General features: G+C 35.2%; 2 protein-coding genes and 1 long non-coding RNA gene across 16 annotated transcripts; all 3 read left to right on the forward strand.

The window, feature by feature from the left end:
* Nucleotides 1–7,426: 7,426 nt before the first annotated feature.
* Nucleotides 7,427–11,589, forward strand: LOC107907027 (U-box domain-containing protein 52). Of its 3 annotated transcripts, none has more exons than XM_041093150.1 (9): nt 7,427–7,784; nt 7,927–8,000; nt 8,086–8,207; nt 8,294–8,506; nt 8,582–8,876; nt 8,977–9,078; nt 9,198–9,626; nt 9,755–10,552; nt 11,147–11,589. In XM_041093150.1, the coding sequence occupies exons 1-9, from the start codon at nt 7,625–7,627 to the stop codon at nt 11,168–11,170; spliced, it is 2,217 nt and encodes a 738-aa protein (XP_040949084.1). In that variant the 5' UTR covers nt 7,427–7,624; the 3' UTR covers nt 11,171–11,589. The 3 variants fall into 3 exon arrangements, with proteins under 3 accessions (XP_040949084.1, XP_016689708.2, XP_040949085.1); XM_016834219.2 differs by lacking the exon at nt 11,147–11,589 and adding an exon at nt 10,729–11,106; XM_041093151.1 differs by lacking the exon at nt 11,147–11,589 and adding an exon at nt 10,729–11,107 and having other exon boundaries at nt 7,619–7,788.
* Nucleotides 11,590–11,721: 132 nt separating this feature from the next.
* On the forward strand, nt 11,722–12,581 carry LOC107902823 (leucine-rich repeat extensin-like protein 1). The gene has a single exon (XM_041093152.1). It carries the CDS (start codon nt 11,852–11,854, stop codon nt 12,416–12,418), a length of 567 nt encoding a protein of 188 aa, XP_040949086.1. The 5' UTR covers nt 11,722–11,851; the 3' UTR covers nt 12,419–12,581.
* A 264-nt stretch (nt 12,582–12,845) lies between these two features.
* LOC107907026 (uncharacterized) lies at nt 12,846–18,242 on the forward strand. 12 transcript variants are annotated; one of them, XR_005913633.1, is made up of 8 exons: nt 12,846–13,413; nt 13,513–14,649; nt 14,725–14,799; nt 15,809–16,100; nt 16,201–16,328; nt 16,717–17,060; nt 17,561–17,710; nt 17,794–18,242. It is a non-coding gene; the product is annotated as an uncharacterized lncRNA (long non-coding RNA). The 12 variants fall into 12 exon arrangements; XR_005913643.1 differs by having other exon boundaries at nt 16,239–16,328; XR_005913640.1 differs by having other exon boundaries at nt 12,853–13,413; nt 13,513–13,664; nt 14,008–14,113; nt 14,250–14,649; nt 15,809–17,060.
* The last annotated feature ends 1,399 nt before the right edge of the window (nt 18,243–19,641 follow it).

Raw genomic sequence — 19,641 nt, forward strand, 5'->3', positions numbered from 1 at the left:
TGATACTTTCACATTGACATTGACATTTATAATCATATCGTAAATATTTTATTTCATATTGGAATGAATTTTCGGAACAAGTTTGTCAATACTTATACATTGTTAGTGTAGAAAATGATAAATAATGTTGAAAAAAATATATTACAATGATGATGTATGTTTTATTTGTTTTTAATTTTTTAAATATGTTTGGAGAGACATATTATTTTAATTTTATTAATTGAATTTTTACTCTTATATATAAAGGAGCAAATGTGCATAATATTCGAGAAGAATCTTGATTTCCTTTGGTACAAGTAAAAACATTACGCCTGCCTGGATGGAATCAAGGATAAAACTTGAGTAGAATCTATTTATTTATTTATTTATTATTAGGCTATGCATAAATGCAATATTTCGAAAAGAAAATTAAAATTATAATAAAATTAAATGAGGTTTTGATTAATTTAAAAATTTTAGTGTTTTAGGTTAAAATTAGTGAATTTAATTTGATTTTGAATTAATTTTATAAATATAAAAGAATAAAAATATATATTTTTAAATTAATATATTCATCAGCAGTAACTAATCCCTATGAGTGAGGGTTGGTTAAAAGATAGAGGTAACTAACTATCGCATTATATTATGGGTATAAAATTTTAGTTCCGCACTCAAAAACACTTGAAGTTAATCTAACTCCTAATAATTGAAGATTCAAATAAAATTCCTCCAAGGCATTGACGCAAAGCAAAAGTAAATTGAATGAATGCTCTCAATAATTCTATTACTCAATGAGGCGACTTCTATTTATAATTGAGCCTTCAAAATTAATGGTACAAATTGAAGTATATCAACGGCTAATATTAAAAGCTATCTACAAAATCAAATATTTAAGATTATAGAATCATATTTTCTAAGATTACAAGTCATATCTAAGATTGTATATCTTCGAAGATTACATTCCATATTTGTCATGCTTTGTAGATGGGCCTTCAATCTCTCCAAGCAACGAGCCAGTTCGATTAAGCTAAATGATCTCCCTTAAACATGATGGATCACACAAGTGTGTCATGGTTGCGGGCTTCCATACGCAACCCATAACAACTACACCATGACAAAAATATTACTATAATAATATTTATTAATTTTTAGATAAATTTTAATTGAATTGATACTTAATTCATTAATGTTATTAACTAAATAAAAAATTTAAGTTTAGTAATGTATATTACATTAGAGGGTTTTTACTAAAAAAAGTAAAAGTAAAAGAAAAACACTCATCACCTAAATAAAGCTAAGTTCAAAAACAAGAAGAGTGTAAATTGGAATTTCAAGAAGTCTAAAATGAACACAGATAACAAACTTAATTGCTTGATTAATGGTGTGCTGCTGAATGAATGTTACCTGATTTAGTGAAGAGGGGCTCAAGTGGGGTACACAAAGGTCACCATTTTTCAACATTTACTGCTACTTTTGTTTCTGCCAAAATTTGAAAATAAGAAAAGATAGCCAAGATTTAAAGCATAACGTTAACTGTCCTTCGATTCTCTGGGACCAGTTCAGAAAAATCAAACCCAAAATAGGTAAACAGTAAAAACGAGATTGGCCAAATCTGAAAGGCACATGCATAGTCAACCATGCGTGTCTCTTTTTGACTTTTTATATGCATCAAGTTTCGATTAGTAACATTAAAAATGAGGGTGCAGTGGCAGTGAGTAGTTGTTGAATGAGTCTTTTACCTAGAATAAAAGATTGCAGGCAGCGTGCATGCTTCCAAAGCTATTAATATAAGATAGACAATTTTGCAGGTGGATGGATGCTCCATGAAACTCTTAACGTGTCAAATGGTTGAATTTTCCGAATCTTTGGTGGGTTTGGCAAAAACCCAAATGCCATTCATATTCATTTAATCATTATAAAGTTAAAAGATGATCATTTCCGGGCATGTACATCCTTAACTAGATAAAACCCCATTAAAGATTACTAATAAATTAAGGAAATCTCCAATTCCTCTATTCGACTCATTATGTTATGATTCTAGAATATGCAAAACGTATGAATAAATATCTAAGCCCATGCCTATTACCATTTTTCTTTCTCTCCAATATTCAATTAAGAGAAACTCTAGAATTTGGTATGGTATGTTGGCGGCTATGGAAATTAGTAAGAAAATAATTTCTTTTTCCGAAGACATTAATCATAATGTTGATGAAATTGTGGGTTAGTTTAGGTAACGCATATCTTAATAAGTCGGGAAAGAGTTTTAAGTAAACTGGGTGGATATCATCAGGTAAAATTTAATGTTAATTTAACGATAATTTTTTTTAATTAAAATATTCTCTCTATTCGTTCTAAAAATGAAAATAACTCTTTTGAAAAATATAATTTTATTTTTGTGCTCAACATTTGTAGATAGAAACATTGGAATTTATTCCCAGAGATGTTCTTTGAAATTTAAATGATAATGGGATTGTTGAATTCAGAATGAATTTAGAAATTTGTACCATCACTCAAGCGAAATTGTGAGTTTAGGGTGATGGGATGCTAATAGCCCAGGGTGGTAGGAAAATCGTACTTGAGATTGATAATAAATTAATGCTTCATATGCTGAATGGAGCAAAGGAAGACGCCAGTAATTTTTCTTTGGCCAAAAGCATACACGAGTTAAAATCAAACACATCTACAGGGAGGCAGATTTAGTGGCCGATTACATGGCTAGTTGGCCCAACAATGCACTAGGGGTCAAACACACATTACTTGCCGGTCGTATGGAAATTACATATGGGAGATAATGTTGTCTTTACTCTTTAGTTTGATGTAATACAAGGCTTTGCCTTCTTTTCTACCCCAACAAAATGCATGCGCAATCATCTCTCTTCTTTTTCTAAAACAAACTCTCTGATTTGTCTCTAAAAGTAATCAAGCTCTAAATCTAGTTTGCTAGGTGGCTTGCCGTTACACTTTCCTCTCCTCTCTTCCTTTCCTTTTTCTTTGTTCCTGTTAGAATTGTGTGACCTAAATTCTAAGAGATTGCTTGCAAGTCAAGATAAACAAAAATATATTTTCTTTCTAGAAGATTTAGTATTTATTAGTATAATATATTTAGCATTTATTAGTATAGTTTATTTGACTTACTAATTTAGCCTATAAATAGGCTCCTTTACAATCTTAGAATTAAAAACAGACACCCATTAGATTAGAACTCATAACACATTTAGAGAATTTTGTGTTTACGTTTGAGGGTTCTTTGTTTTTCGGGTTTTCGGGGTTTAGTTTTTATCTCCATCTTTTGTACTCTTCATTCTTTTGCCATTATAGTAAAATTATCTTTGCCCGTGGTTTTTTATCCTCTTTTGAGGGGTTTTTCCACGTTAAATTTGTGTGTTCATCTTCTCAATTTCTTTTACTATTTTTACTTGTTCGTTGCTTATTCGGGACGATCCTAACAAGTGGTATCAGAGCTAGTTTAACTTTCATAGATCAGCCCGGTCAGAGATGGTAGCAACAAGGTTTGAAATTGAGAAGTTCGATGGTGAGACAAATTTCAATCTGTGGCAAGTTCGGATGATGGCAATTCTAGTTCAAAATGGCTTGAAAAAGGTTGTTACAGGGAAAAAGCCTGAGAATCTAAATCAAACAGAATGGGAAGAGCTTGATGAAAAGGTCTTGTCTGCAATCCAGTTGTGCCTCGCGAATACAGTATTGCAGGAGGTATTGATGGAGAAGACCTCATTCGCCTTGTGGAAAAGGTTAGAAACTCTTTATGCGACTAAGTCTCTGGCTAACCGTTTAGTGTTGAAACAACGTCTATTTACGTTTCGCATGAACGAAAGTGAGCTTCTTAAAGATCACATCAGTCAATTCATTACTCTTTTAAATGATTTAAAGAACGTTGAGGTTTATATTGACGATGAAGATCAAGCTATGCTATTATTGTGCTCTTTACCCTCTTCATACAAGTCTTTCAGGGAGACCTTGATTTATGGCAGAGACAAACTCTCGTTCGAAGATGTGAAGGGTCATTTGTTGAGTAGAGACAAACTCGACAATGAGTTTGATTTGAATAGCAAAGCAGATAGACAAGCTTCCGTTTTGGTAGCATCAAAGAAACGAGACAAAAGGTGTCGCTATTGTAAAAAGTTAGGTCACGTCAAAGCAGATTGTTATAAACTGCGAAATAAAAGAGCTGCTGAGAGTAACGAGGAAGATGTAGCTGGTGCTAATTTGGTCGATGAAGGCGGTGATGATTTCTTGTTAGTGTCAACGAGCGATAACTCCAAGCTTACGTCTGAGTGGATCCTAGATTCAGGATGTTCTTTCCACATGTGTCCCAATAGAGAATGGTTCTCCACATACAGTTCAGTTGAAGGTGGAGTTGTGCACATGGGAAACGATTCATCTAGTAAAATAATCGGTATTGGTACTGTTAAAATTAGGATACACGATGGGACGATTAGGACACTCTCAGATGTCAGGTATGTACCTGATTTACGAAAGAATCTCATCTCCTTGAGTATTTTAGACTTGAAAGGATGCAGAATCAACATCGAGTCGAGCGACATTAAAGTATCTCGTGGAGCTCTCGTTTTGTTAAAAGGTAAAAGAACCGGCAGTCTTTATATTCTGGAAGGTTCTACAGTGACCGGTGAAATCGGACGTCCCTCGTCCGTTACGGAGTCAAAGTCAACTCATTTGAAGCGGAGGCAACTTGGTCATAGGAGGGAAAAAGGTATGACCGTTTCGTTGAAGAGAGGTTCTCTTTTGGATGCAGGTTTTGAAAAGTTAGGGCACTGTATTCGTGAAAATCAGACCCGGGTTAGTTTTGATTTGGCAGTGCACAAGTCGAAGGCTAGAAGTCTTCCAGCTTCTAAGCATAGATTCGACTCAGTTAATTCCCTGCATAGTTCAAGATAGGCCCGTGGCGGGTTTTGGCAAAGATGGCATTGAAAGAATTCGTGTCAAGGTGGAGATTGTTAGAATTGTGTGACCCAAATTCTAAGAGATTGCTTGCAAGTCAAGATAAACAAAAATATATTTTCTTTTTAGAAGATTTAGTATTTATTAGTATAATATATTTAGCATTTATTAGTATAGTTTATTTGACTTACTAATTTAGCCTATAAATAGGCTCCTTTACAATCTTAGAATTAAAAACAGACACGCATTAGATTAGAACTCATAACACATTCAGAGAATTTTGTGTTTACGTTTGAGGGTTCTTTGTTTTTCGGGTTTTCGGGGTTTAGTTTTTATCTCCATCTTTTGTACTCTTCATTCTTTTGCCATTATAGTAAAATTATCTTTGCCCGTGGTTTTTTTATCCTCTTTTGAGGGGTTTTTCCACATTAAATTTGTGTGTTCATCTTCTCAATTTCTTCTACTATTTTTACTTGTTCGTTGCTTATTCGGGACGATCCTAACAGTCCCTTTGTTTCTATCCTTTATGAAAAGTTAAGCCTTGAACTGTGGTTCAGTTATCTACTGGCCTCAAGGATGGATCCATTGATGGGATGCTACTATCCATTGATGGTTAGTAGCTCTTTTCTCCTCTTTTGCAATAGAGTTTTTATTTATTTATCGAGGAGGATGAGATTGTTGTGAAACTACATGACTAATTAGTTTGGTCGATGTTATCTTTTTCTTTTCTCTCCTTTCTTTGTACTTTTTTTCGTCCTATTTTCTTAAACTTTTCCCTATTTTCTATTTTCGGTGTAATTTCTTGTATTTTCTTTGTTTCTGTTTTATTTTGTCACTAAATTTGACTCTTTCGTTGCGACAATAGGGATATAGTTGATCCACGGATTCAACGCTCTCACACGCGAGTTTTATGCATGTACCTGTCTATAAGTCTTGTTTCCAAACATTTGTTGTTGATTTGGGTTGAGTTCTGAGTTGGGTTTTACGTGATCTTGAGCTCTATGTTTGGGGTTCTTTTGGTCCCCATTTTTGATCGCCTTCAGGCAATGTACTTAATAGCTATATACTAGTAGTATTGGCCACCTTTTTACAAGGAAGGATGTTTATGTTAAAAAAAATTAAGAGAAATGATTTTCATAAGCAACAAAGCCTATAATCACTCACTTTGTCCAAAACTAAGTTGAATGTGAGATTCTAACATGTGAGAGCTTATTATATAGACAGAAAAAATAAATAAAGAGACGCAAAATAGTAAGGAAAAACATTGAACAAAAAAAAATTATAACATACTTCATTTTCATGTCCTTGAAGTCTATACTTCTTCAGTTTTTGTAATAACTTTCTTCGTGTAGCCTTGCTGAACAACTGGAAATCCGTATCACCATTAGCCATGCACACATATTGCTGAACAACTGGAAATCCGTATCACCATTAGCCATGCACACATACTTGGCTTTTGATGCTGTTAGATATATCATATTGATAAATTAAAGGTATTGTTATCTTTGAATGATGCTAAAAGATCAACACATTCTCAAGATTTTGTCCACTGACTCTGAAAAAAACTTAAAAGGCACCTCTTGCACCAATGAAGAAATCGAACGTGGTGGAAACTCATGACTGCTAAAGCTGGTTTAGATCCAAATGGCACCTTCATTGCCCATGAGTCATTTATAGAGGTCATGTGTCCAAATCATACATGCGCTAGTTTTTTAGCAGCCATGTTACCATGCACTCTTACTTTTTAGTGGTCATAGTTTCTACTCTTTGACCACTTCAGACAAATTCTCAAACTTTATTCAAAGTTTATTAACATGATACTCTAAAATAACCGTATGCAAAATTTATTTTAGATGATGCATTCAAGCTATATAAATTCAATGTCTCATGTATCTCTTTCTGTAAAAGTTCAATAATTATGGTTTGGGATCTAATTATAAATTTTAAAAAATTTCAAACATCTAACAGAACATTTAAAAGTTTTGCTAATGTGAGAGAAACGTGTATATAAAATTAAGTGAGAAATTCAATTTTTTTTAAAAAAATAAATATAACTTATCTATTTTTATTTGAAAATTTTATAAAAAAAATCTATTATTATATTAAAAAAACAATCCAGAGGGATGCATATTTCTCTCAAGAAAAGATCCACTTTGATTTTTAAAAAAAAAACTATCCAGCCATATATAAATAATGGCGGGGAAGTTATAGTTAGAATCCACAAAGGAAAATAGCTTTGCTCTAATTTTAGTTCCTTTAACATCGTCTGAACTGATCCATCCAACCATTCCAAGGAAGAGCTGAAGTTGAAATATCCTGCTTTTTGATTTGATCGGCTGATGGCCAAATGCTCTAATTATAGTAAAAAATAAAACAAACAATAAAAACTGCTGATAAACTCAAATGGCAGCCATTTTTTCTTTTTCCTTTCGTTTTACAATACAGTTGTTGAAGGAACGGGCCAGGTCAAATTGCCTAAAACAAGGCAATGGCGGAAATAGATTCTTAAAAGTTCATTTCATGACCAAATATCGCATTGCATTGCGTCTAAACACCGGCAGAAATAAACCCCTCAACTAGGCTTTTTCTCCCTTCCCATCTTTCTTTCTTTCTTTTGTCTTACAAATAAAATATTATAAAAAAACAGTTGTATATCGGGAGGTGGAGGGGCGCGTTTGTGACGGTGGTCGTGCCGGTGACAAAAGTTCTGGATTTGTTCCCTTGAGATATGGCTCCTCCTTTCTCATCTGATGATAATATACCGACCAACACCACCGCGGTGGCCATCGACAAAGATAAAAACAGCCCACATGCTGTACGTTGGGCTATTGACCATCTCGTGGTCTCCAATCCCTACATCATCTTGATCCATGTTAGGCATAGAAACCGTAGGTACCCTCTCTCTTTTCTCGTAGTAGTATTATTGTTATTATCTTCGTTGCCTTGTGACGCAAGAAAAGAGTTAATGAAACTATTGATCTTAAACCTTCCTTTTTCTGGTATATTTTTGTTCTGAAATCCAACATGCAGTGGGCGAAAGCGAATCTGATTACGACATAAACCAGCTTTTCATTCCTTTTCGCGGCTACTGTGCACGCAAAGCGGTAAACAATCATCATGCAGAACAGTATTATAATTTTTTGTAATCAAATTTCAAGCTGATATCCAATTTTTCATTGTCAAGTTCAGATTCAATTGAAGGAGGTTGTCCTGGATGATGCTGATATCTGTAAAGCACTTATGGACTATGTGAACAAAAACTTGATTAACAACCTAGTTATTGGCGGAGCAACAAGGAATGGTTTATCAAGGTTAAGCAATATAAATCTTCTTTCCTTCTTTATTCAAGCTCGAATTTATGTCTTTTCATCATTTTCTAACGATCAAAGGGGTTCAGTTATTTGACGTATAGGAAATGCAAGAATGACATTTCGGCAAGCTTGATCAAAAGTGCACCGGATTTTTGTTCTGTGTATGTGATTTCCAAAGGTAAGATACTGACAATGCGTACGGCACAGCGACCTATATCGAACACTGCTACCCCACCAAAGGCACCATGTGGAATGCCACCGCCAATTCCGTCGGATCAAATTGAAGACGATGGAAGCAGGTGAAGGAAATTTGGTTTTACATTGTTGTTTATTGATTGGATATTAGTCCGTTGTTGACATTGTATCTAAAACAGAGCATATTATGCGCGGGGAGGGTCGAGAAATGCAGGAGCGGATAGAATGTCAGTGGATAATACCCCGAAAGCCCCTATGCGTGACCGTGACAGGCAAAGAAGCTCGCCAGCAAATCTGTCATTTGACATTGATTCAGCTATGCGAGCGGCACAGCCTTCATCTAGCCAAGATTCTTTGTCTAGTGACTCGAGTTTTCCAAACAAACGCTCCCATGGATCTATCGATTTTTCAGACCAAAATTTAGATTTTTCTGTGATTTCCGGTCCCTCTACGGGGCAACTCCCGCAAAGCTCTGTAAGAAGAATTGACAGATAGTGAAATTTTATTCTATTTTACAGTAAAGCATTGGCTGTTTAATGGAAGAATTGCTAACATTCATGGCCGTGAATTGCAGCGAGACATAGAAGCTGAAATGAGAAGGTTGAAGCTTGAACTTAAGCAAACCATGGATATGTACAGCACAGCTTGCAAAGAAGCTCTTACAGCCAAGCAAAAGGTAATCTTATACCAATATAGTCTCAACTTTTAAATTTCTATCAATTAAAGCAACAAGATAATACCAAGTGTCAATAACACTAATTTGAGAACATAATTAATGGACTTTTTCGAGTCCAGGCTAATGAGCTTCATCAGTGGAAGATGGAGGAGGCTCGTAAGTTTGAGGAAGCAAGGCTAGCTGGAGAGGCAGCTCTTGCCATGGCAGAGAAGGAGAAGGCTAAGTGCAAAGCTGCCATTGAAGCAGCTGAGGCAGCTAAGAGGCTAGCAGAGATGGAAGCACATAGAAGAAGACAAGCAGAGCTTAAAGCCAAGAAGGAGGCTGACGAGAAGAATCGAGCTTTGAATGCTTTGGCTCATAATGATGTTCGGTATAGAAAATATACCATTGAAGAAATAGAAGAAGCTACTGAAAACTTCGAAGCACATAATAAGATCGGAGAAGGAGGCTATGGACCTGTTTATAAAGGCAAACTTGATCACACTCCGGTTGCCATCAAAGTTTTAAGACCTGATGCTGCTCAAGGAAAGAAACAGTTCCAGCAAGAGGTTAGCTGTCAATGTTGGGATATCAAACAAAGATTATCATGTTCTTAAGATCATTTAATTTCAGTTGGAAAAGACCAAACAGGATGTTGGCATGGTTATCTTAAGCTAATACTTTGTTACCTGTACAGGTTGAGGTTCTTAGCTGCATGAGACATCCAAACATGGTCCTTCTCCTTGGTGCCTGCCCTGAGTATGGATGCCTGGTATATGAATACATGTTCAATGGCAGTTTAGAGGATAGGCTGTTCCGAAGGGGCAATACTCCTCCACTTTCATGGAGGAGACGATTTACAATAGCTGCTGAAATCGCAACTGCCCTTTTATTCCTTCACCAAGCAAAGCCAGAACCACTAGTGCATCGGGACCTTAAGCCGGCTAACATTCTCTTAGACCGAAATTATGTGAGCAAAATAAGCGATGTCGGCCTAGCACGGCTAGTTCCACCTTCTGTAGCTGACAGTGTGACACAATATCACATGACTTCAGCTGCAGGGACATTCTGTTACATAGATCCGGAATATCAACAAACAGGCATGCTAACAACTAAATCAGACATATATTCCCTTGGAATAATGCTGCTTCAGATTATTACAGCCAAGCCTCCAATGGGTATTGCTCACCATGTTGGAAGGGCCATTGAGAAAGGAACTTTCGCCGATATGCTTGATCCAGCGGTACCAAATTGGCCAGTTGAAGAGGCTTTATCATTTGCTCAATTAGCACTCAAGTCTGTGGAGCTGAGAAAGAGGGACAGACCAGATCTTGGCACTATCATAGTGCCGGAACTTAACCGATTAAGAGACTTGGGAAGTAGCTCTGACTCGCATAGCCATGGATGCCAGGGTAACAGCGGTGGTTATAGCAGTGATGGTAACACCAGTGCTAATGGTCGCAGTTCGAGGTCGATGCTGTCAGCAGATAGTCAGGTTTGAGACTTATCTATCATTCACATTAAATTAGATGCATTGCTTGAAAAGTTTATGTATTTCAAATCATAGCCAAATAAACAGAAGAAACAGGAATAGTTACAAGAACGTCTTCAGACAAGTGACTATTACTCAAAACCTGGTTTACTTACATAGTTTTGTTGTGTAATGGCTAGGAATCATTGACTAAGACTGCAAATTCTGACCCTTAAGAAACGGCAAACTGTAATGAAGATGGCACTAACTGAAGTTCCAACATAGATTGAAGGACTGAGAGAAAGAAACTGCTTGCATCTAAAGAGAAACAAGATGAAGAGGGATGGATGGATGCTGGATTATACAATATAACATAGGAATGTGTATATTTACAGGATCATTTTAGTACTTACAAAAGCTGCTTTCGGAAATTAAGCCTTATTAAAATTACTTCATGTCTGTGCTTGCAGAACAATTAGCAGCTTTTTTTTTTTTTTAAATTTATCTTTAAGAATTGAAAACTTACTTCCCGTCTTATATTTAGATGTATAATATATGAAAGTCGTTCATTAGTATCACAAATCATAATGATACACACTGAATCATCTAATAACACAGGTATTTTTTTCTTGTTCTGGATGAACATGGCCTGACAATTAGTTCCAAGCTGGCCTATAACAATTAGTTCCAACTCATACAAAATGCTGCTACAAGCAAAGAATTCCCTAGAAAGCTGCAATGAGGAAAAGGAGAATCAGGAGAGCCCTCTTATGAAAGAAAAGCACAAACAATGAATAAAGTTTTAAGGGTGACATATTAAGCAAAGTTGAACTTATGATAAGAAAAAAGGTATAGAATGGTATTACCAACCAAGTTCAGCTTTGGATTCCCCCCTGCCATGAAAGCGAAAGCTTCAAAAGCCAAGCAGATTAGCACTAATGTATTTTTAACCATCTCATTCGATGTCTACTTTTTTTCAGTAGTATGATGTAATGCAATTGTATTTGAAGGGTTACCAATTTCAAGCTATTTAGTAATCAATGCTACCTAGTGTTATTATGTGTCCAAAATATTGGCCATTTCGTTGTTTAATCCGATCTGTTTAACAATTGAAAAAAAAAAGTTGTGGAAGTAAATCTTTCACTTTACAGCAAAGCATCATAAACCATCATTAAGGAAGAATCTAAGCCAGACTTTTAGAAGAGCCATACACACGCTTGTATAAAGGTGCGTAGTTTTCATTTGGCATTTGTGTCGATAAAGCTTCAGAACATATAGCCATAACTGGTTTCTTTCAACTTATGTTACAAGAAAACTAAAGAAATGGTGATGGGTCGAGTTTTCCAAGGAAGCAAATGGCTGAAAATAGGGATCATGGGCATGATCATGCTGGCTAGAGTAACATCCGAGCATGAAATGGGGACACCATCAGACGGGTCACTATGCATCAGCGAATGCACAACATGTCCAGTCATTTGTTCACCGCCACCTCCGTCGCAGCTGAAGTCGTTTTCACCACCATCAGCATCAGTTCACGACTCACCACCTGAACCTGATTACATCCCACCACAATTACCTGACTCTCAATGCTCACCACCACCATTAGAATCGGTATCACTTCCATCTCCATCTCCACCTCCACCTCCACCACGGCCACCCTCCCCGCCACCACCAGCACCTTCATCGTATTCCTCAAAGGCTAGTCCACCACCACCTCGTTTTGAGTACTTCTACAACGCACCTAATGGTCAAGGGCCACCTGCAATAGTAGGACCAATCCAGTATCCCTATCCTTACTACTATGTATCAAAGGCTTCCCCTCTTTCTTTTCAGGCATCCTTGTCACTTGTAATGCTGTTTTGTTTCACTGTTGTGTTATTGCGTTGTTGAAGGGTTGACGTTTATATGTTCTTTTATGGGGAGTAATGGTATCTCACAGGTAAATGTAGAGAAATCAGGAAGCCATTTGGCCTCTTCATTTTTTATGCTCGTTTATCATTCTATTTCTGGGGATGTTTAGACATAAATTAATTATAATATATCAGGTTTTTGTTATTCCTCATTTGTTTGGAACTTGTGCAAGTGTTCTTAATCTGTTCATCTATCATAAATTTATAACTTAGCAACAATAATCACAATTCCTAAAAAATTAGTTTTCATGATTATAAAGCATAAAGAATACCTATTAAGCTAATTAAAACATTTCATCATAATTTACATAAAATGAAAAATGAATTAATGTATATACATTGACGGTAGAATTTTAAGATGATTAAAAATAAATGATATATTTCATTTTTAATCCCCTTAATTTGTAAAATTAAATAACTCAATCTATACTTTAATTCTGCATTTTCTAAGTTAAAAAAAAACAAATAAACTCCAAATTACAGTCTAATGTTCATCTTCGTAAGAATAGTTTAGGTTGGAATCAGTAAAAATAAAAAAATAATTATAATAATACATTAACACAGCGTTTTGTAAGTTAAAAAAAAGGGGTCTAAATCGGGTACCCGCCAGAATGCTGACATGGCCTGATATGATCAAGCTAACCGCTAACTCCTCGGAAGTCGGAGACTCACTACCAAAAAGTCATCCGGATCCAGAAATGTTCTAACTGGAAAAGAAGCTGTAGCAAACTAAAGTTGTACCGACTTTTTTTTTTTTCAATCTCCTTTAAACCAAATTCCGGATCTGTTCCAGGATCCAGCAAACCATAATTTGGCAATGGTAATGGAGCTACAGAATGGAGACATCGCCGTTTCCCTATCAGCGTCAGTGGCCTCCGCCATGGCCAGTCTCCTCCCTCTCGCTTCCGTTTCTTAACAGCCTTACGTCTCCGAGCTCCTCTCCTTCACTCTCGATCGCCTCCATAAGGACATAAGGTCTCTCTTCCTTTTTTCCTATTGTCTTTCTTGTTTTCTTCTTTTCTTTGTATAAGTTGTTTGATACTGAATTAAGTTTATTGTTCCTGAATGAGAAAGGAACCGGAGCTTCTTCGAGTTGACACGGAGAGGATCAGAGGCAAATGCTAGAAGTGGCGGTTGGTAATTATCGCGCTTTCATCTCTGCTGCGGATGCGTTGGTTGCGATCAAAGAGGAAGTACCTTCTATCAATAAGCATCTAGAATCGATGGTAATGACCCTACTTTTTCAATTCATTTGATCTATGGTGTTATGTAACTGAATAATAGTGGTACAGGCCACCTAGTGAATCTCAATTATACTGGTTACCTTTGCTAATTAATATGAGTAAGAGCAAAAAACTTGAAAAATAGCTTCAATTATCTTGTGTTAGAAAGTATCTTTGGATAAAGCATGAGGGCATACACTGTTTTTTTTTTTGGTTTTCCTAATGTGTTTGCTTCTCTTTCTCTGTCCCCATATTTATAATGGTGAAAGAAGGCACAACTTGTACATCGGGTAAAGTTACTCTACTTAAGAGGAGGAATCAATCACAATATCTCATGGCTTTTCAGATAACTGTGATCCCAAACCTGACATCCGGTTGCACAGAGTTTGTTGAATCTGCAGAACATATCTTGGAGAAGAGGAAGATGAATCAGACTCTGCTAGCAAATCATAGTACTTTGCTCGACTTGCTTGAGATTCCTCAGCTTATGGACACTTATGTGGTTGAATAAACTGTAAATGTTATTGAGACACTAATTGCTTCGAATGCACATTCTAGGATGCATAATTAAATTCAAAATTTCTGCAGATGTGTACGAAATGGCAATTATTATGAAGCTCTGGACTTGGAAGCATTTGTTTGCAAGCTCTCAACCCTGCACCCTAAGGGTGGGTTTGGATGGGCAATTGGGTGTGGTGCGTTTAGCTTATTTTTTGTCTCACGCTACAGTATCGCTACAGTATCTAATCTCACCGCCTCTGCTGTTTTTATACTAACCGTTAGTAGGTAAACGCACCGCCCATCCAAACTCACCCTAAGTGAGTTAACTCCTATTATTTCCTTGTCAACTTTAGAATACAATTGAGCGAACTTTGCTTTTCCCTTCTTAAGAAGATTACCTGTTATTCAAGCAGTGGCGGCAGAAGTTAGGCAGACAACCCCATCTCTACTCTCTCAGCTTCTCCAGAAGCTTCGCTCTAATATTCAGGTATTTATTTGCAAGCAATGAGTGAAATTTTATTTTACTTGGAATTTAGTGAAGTACATGGTCCATGTATTGCAGTTACTGGAATGTCTTCTAATTATTGGATATTTACGCCGAATAGGAGTGTTTGGCGAGTATGAAATGCGATTGCAGGTAACTTTTTGCACAGCTACTTCATCAATTTCCATCTCCGTTCCCTTATTTCTTTTTGGTCTTCATCATGTGTTGAAGTAATTGAGGGAGCAAATATAAAATAACTTAAATAATAAAAGGGAGGGACTGAATAAAAAGAAAATAAAACAAACTTGGATACATAGAAAATAACACCAAAACTTAAGAAACCATTTACTTCCACTTTTATTTTCCTTTTAACTCATGAATATAAATGAAGAAATTCATAGCCCATTTATAAGCTTCCTAAGCCGGTTTAGACTAGATATACATACATGTAATAATATTTTAATTTATGGATAAGATTATATGATGATAAGTTCAAAAGTTCTCTAAAAACAATGAAAAAGATTGCAAAAGAAAAGAATCGGTGACTTCAACACTTTCTCTCATCAAACTTTTCTCACTCATTATTGTTTTTTATGTCATCTTATTGTGATAATGGATCAACAATTTAATTAGAAGAATCCAATCTTTCATATACGAAATTAAAATAAAATATATTCGTATAAAAAATTAAATTATCGATAATGTATCTCCATATGTTTCATTCATGAGTGAAAATCAAAATTTTCATTAATTAAATTAGTGCTTAATTGTTGCAATTCAATTGAAATAGCATAAAAAAATTATAGTAAAAAAGAAAAGTCGATGAGGGAAGTGTTGAAGTCACCGACTTCTCTCTTTCCCGATCTTTCTTACCGTTTTCAGAGAACTCTTATCATCTAAGCTTATCCATAGATAAACTTATCCATAGATTAAAATGACATACTAACTCACGCATATAAATGAAGAAATTCATAGCCAATTTATAGGTTTCCTATCCAGTTTAGATTAAATATACATGCATATAATTATAGATAAGTTTATCTATGAATAAGCTTAAATGATGACGAGTTTAAGAGTTCTCTAGAAAACAGTAAGAAAGATCGAGAAAGAGAAGTCGGTGACTTCATGTGTGCCCTTCTGACAGCATTACTTAATGTTTCAGTTTTTGAGATGCCGAGAGACGTGGCTCACTAGGATTCTTACGGATGTGGACCAGAAAATGCTTATGAGTATTTAAAAGGGATGATAAGCTGTTATAGGATGCATCTTTTTGATGTTGTTAACCAATATCGAGCAATTTTTTCTGATGATGCATCTGGAAGTGAAGAGAACTATGACGGTGGGCTTCTTTTTAGTTGAGCCATGCATTAGATTAGTTCAGACCTTAAAACTCTTTCATGCTCCCAAAGATAACAGAGGGTGAATCACTGTCAAGTATTCTGGATCAGTGTATGGTGAGAAAAATTTTCGTTTCTAACATGATCATAGTCAATATCAGCTTGTATTAAAAGATTTTCACTTTTTGAGCGAACTTGAAAGGTAATCTGGTTTCAGATTTGCAGTAATGCTACTCTAACACCACTTCATTTTAGAATGGGGTTAATTGTGCAAAAGAAACGCTGCTCCTAGGTGGCTGATTCATACCTCATGTGAAACAAGTAACTTTGCTGCTTCCAAATTTGGTAATAGTCTGTTTTGTTCTTTGTTGTTGACACTTGACAGTATTGTGCAATAGGACTAGGTTGGGTTGGGCTGGATTTTCGAGGTTTGCTTCCATCTCTTTTTGAAGAGTAAATAAATAATCCTCTTTTTCTTGTTTCCCAAAACTGCGTTTTTCCTATATCTATGAGTAGTTACATTGATTTTTTTCGAAACTAAGGTGTTCATTTTGTCAACTGGAGTGATTAATTTTGTCGTCACAGTCTTCTCTAAAGAGATAAATAATAAGTATGAAATGTGCTCCATTTTTATAAGTGGGAATCTAACCTCTATACGATTAAAGGAAGGACGAGGTGAGCAAATAACACATTATACCTCGTGATTAATTACATTGACTTTCACCCTTTACAGAACAGTGCTGAATATATTCTCAAGGAATATGAAAACAGCGGTTGATAACTCTCAAGAATGCGGGAGGAAGTCAAAGTTAGGAATTATTGTTTTATGATGTCCTCAGATGAGTTTACTTTGGCTAAGTGTTACAGTTTGGGCTCACAACTTTTTCTGAACAATCTACATTTTGTTGATTAGTAACTTCTTGTGTTACTCGGCTCCAGTTAGTTTTGGATTCACACCGTTGGGTTCCACTGCCAGCCGTTGGCTTTTCAGCAACAAGTATTAGTGAAGATAGTCGGGAGGATGTAACTCCTCCATCTTATCTTATGGAACAGCGCCGGTTGCAGTGTTAATTAACAGTAAGTTTGATCCATGCTTCTCAAAATGCTCAGTCTTATTTCTTGAGTCATAGTTTTGAACATTCAAAGTTGGAGAGTGGTAGGTGAATTAGAGGTTCTCACTTCTAAATTCAAGCTAGTTTTATCCATAATACTCTTGTATTGAGTGCAAAGGCAAAAGAGAACCAGTTTTTGTGTCTTAAGTTAACTTTTGACGTTGGACCATAAGGAATTGAGGTGTCTCCTGTGTATCTGTGTTTTTTCATTTGCTTGCTAGCTAAAACTAGAAGAATTATATAAATTATCTGCAAAACTACAAACTATCGTGATAATTTTCATTCATTTACTTGAATCTTGTGAGCAAAAGCTTTTTATTTTTTATTTGTTGTAAATAAAGTGATTATAAATTATTAATCTCTTCATCACAGACTTTCCGAATAAATAAATGGTTGGTCATGAAATATTTTTCATTCCATAAGTGGAAATTGACACGCTTTATTTCTTCTCTCCGGTGATTTTAGGTGTTTCTGTGGCATTGAATGAGCTACGTAATTGTGCGCTAGTAAGTTTGAAGAAAGTTCTTGCTCAAGAATTAATTAAGGGGTTGCATTTGGATGCTCAGAGAAAACGAGTCTGGGCTTTTCCTCTCGCTTTGCCAAGCATTTATAGAGGTGCTTTCTAATGAAATTTGGCAGACCGTCCCCCCTGCCATTTCTCTTCACAAAGCATATTTGACAGCTTTCATGTAATTAAGTTCTCTTATTCATAGGTTGCTTTCCCACATAGTGCAACATGCTTTGGTCGTTGTTACCCTGGTGGAGCTGCTCTTATCATGGATGCGAAGAATTTATATGATGGATTTGGTCGCCTGTCGACAATCGCTTCATTGAAAGAACCTTCGAAACCAGTTAGTAACGTAGAAGAAAAGACCACTTCAGAAAATGGTGACTTTCGTCAGGCTGTTATGGAAAATGGTGTTGAACCCACAGGCACAATTGATGAAACGAGGATCTCAAATGCAGATGAGAAGGAAATAGAACAGTCCCATTTTGCAGATTGATGAAAAGCTTGGGGAAGTATCCTAGGTAGCGCATCATTTAAAAACTCTTTTACTTTTAACCACTCGGTTTTTTATCTTAGTTGTTTGTAATTATTGGTCCATTCTTGCTGCCCGTAAAAGAAAAAGCAAATTTCATTTCAGAATATGGTATAGATATGTCCTACTATATATACAAGAAAGATTGAGAATACTATTTCACTAAGTTAGAAAACAGCAACATTTGCATTTTCAATTTACATTTTAAAGCCAAAATACTTTCTATTTTTGTTTGCTGAATACAGAGATTAATTTTTAAATCAATATTAATGACTTCATTTTTAAGTTTTGAATTTTAGTTATTTGCACTTAGATAGATATAAGTCTTAATCTATGTAGTTTTAAGTATTTTTTGAAATTCAAATTCGTTTAAGTTAACTTTGATCTCAAAAAAATGACAATTCATCGTATAAATTTTCTAAGGTATCGAAAATAAAACGGAAAAAGTCATAAGAAAACAATGCTTATAAAGTTTTTGAGTAAATGTTATCAAAGTATTATATTACTCAAAATGAAGTATAATAGGAAATAAAGTATGATTACAAATGAGGGAAAAACTCTTATTTATAATAGAGTTCTTTTAGATCCAACGGTAGAATTTACTTTACAATTAAGATTGTTAAGAGATTTTATCTAAGTGCTTCACTTTACTATCAAACTTTCAAATAGATGGATTTTTCCACATCTTTCATGAATTAAGTTAATTCAAGTGGATCGAATGAATCCAATTCAATCAATTAACTTTCCTGCGACGTTTTGTGTATATTTATTATGAGTTTTGATCTGTGAATCGTCATAAGTAGATATGTGTATATTTTTATGAAATTCTTTTCCTATTAAATAATTCATTATCACTATAAAAAAATAATGATTATATTGAGTGTATTAAAGTTATGATATGAGATCATGCCTAAATTCACTGTACATGATCGGCATGTTAGTTAATTCAATTTATTTTTTTTTGGTAAAAGGAAAAAAATATAGATCAATTACAAATGAGCAGTAAAGTCATAAATCCAAAATTTGACCATCATTTTTAATTTGATCAGCAATTTTTGAAGGATTATTTGTCTCCTTCGAAACTTGTTTAATTTTTACCCTCCAATCTCTTCTACAAAGTTCTTAAATTCTTAGAATCAATCTTCTATATTTATCTGTTCTTGGATACCATTAAGGGCTTCAACAGCTAAAGCATAATCCGATTCAACAATTATATTATTCCATTAGTAGACCAAGTCAATTGGAGACCATCATAAATTAGCCATAACTTAACTTGTTTAACACTATATCTGCCAATATTTCTTCCAATACCAGAAATCCACTTATCCTAGTCATCCCTCACCACTAGCGTTGAGAAGGCTAAGCCCGAGCCTGGATTTCGTGCCCCATTCAAATTCAACTTAATAGAACCTATAGGTGGGGGATTTCAAGTTTGATCACGAATCTGTCTTCTAGGATTTTGCCCAACACCATGTTGATTGAAGAACATGTATAGTATTAGCTTTT

This window comes from Gossypium hirsutum, chromosome D05, assembly GCF_007990345.1.
Source record: "Gossypium hirsutum isolate 1008001.06 chromosome D05, Gossypium_hirsutum_v2.1, whole genome shotgun sequence".
Classification (NCBI taxonomy): domain Eukaryota; kingdom Viridiplantae; phylum Streptophyta; class Magnoliopsida; order Malvales; family Malvaceae; genus Gossypium; species Gossypium hirsutum.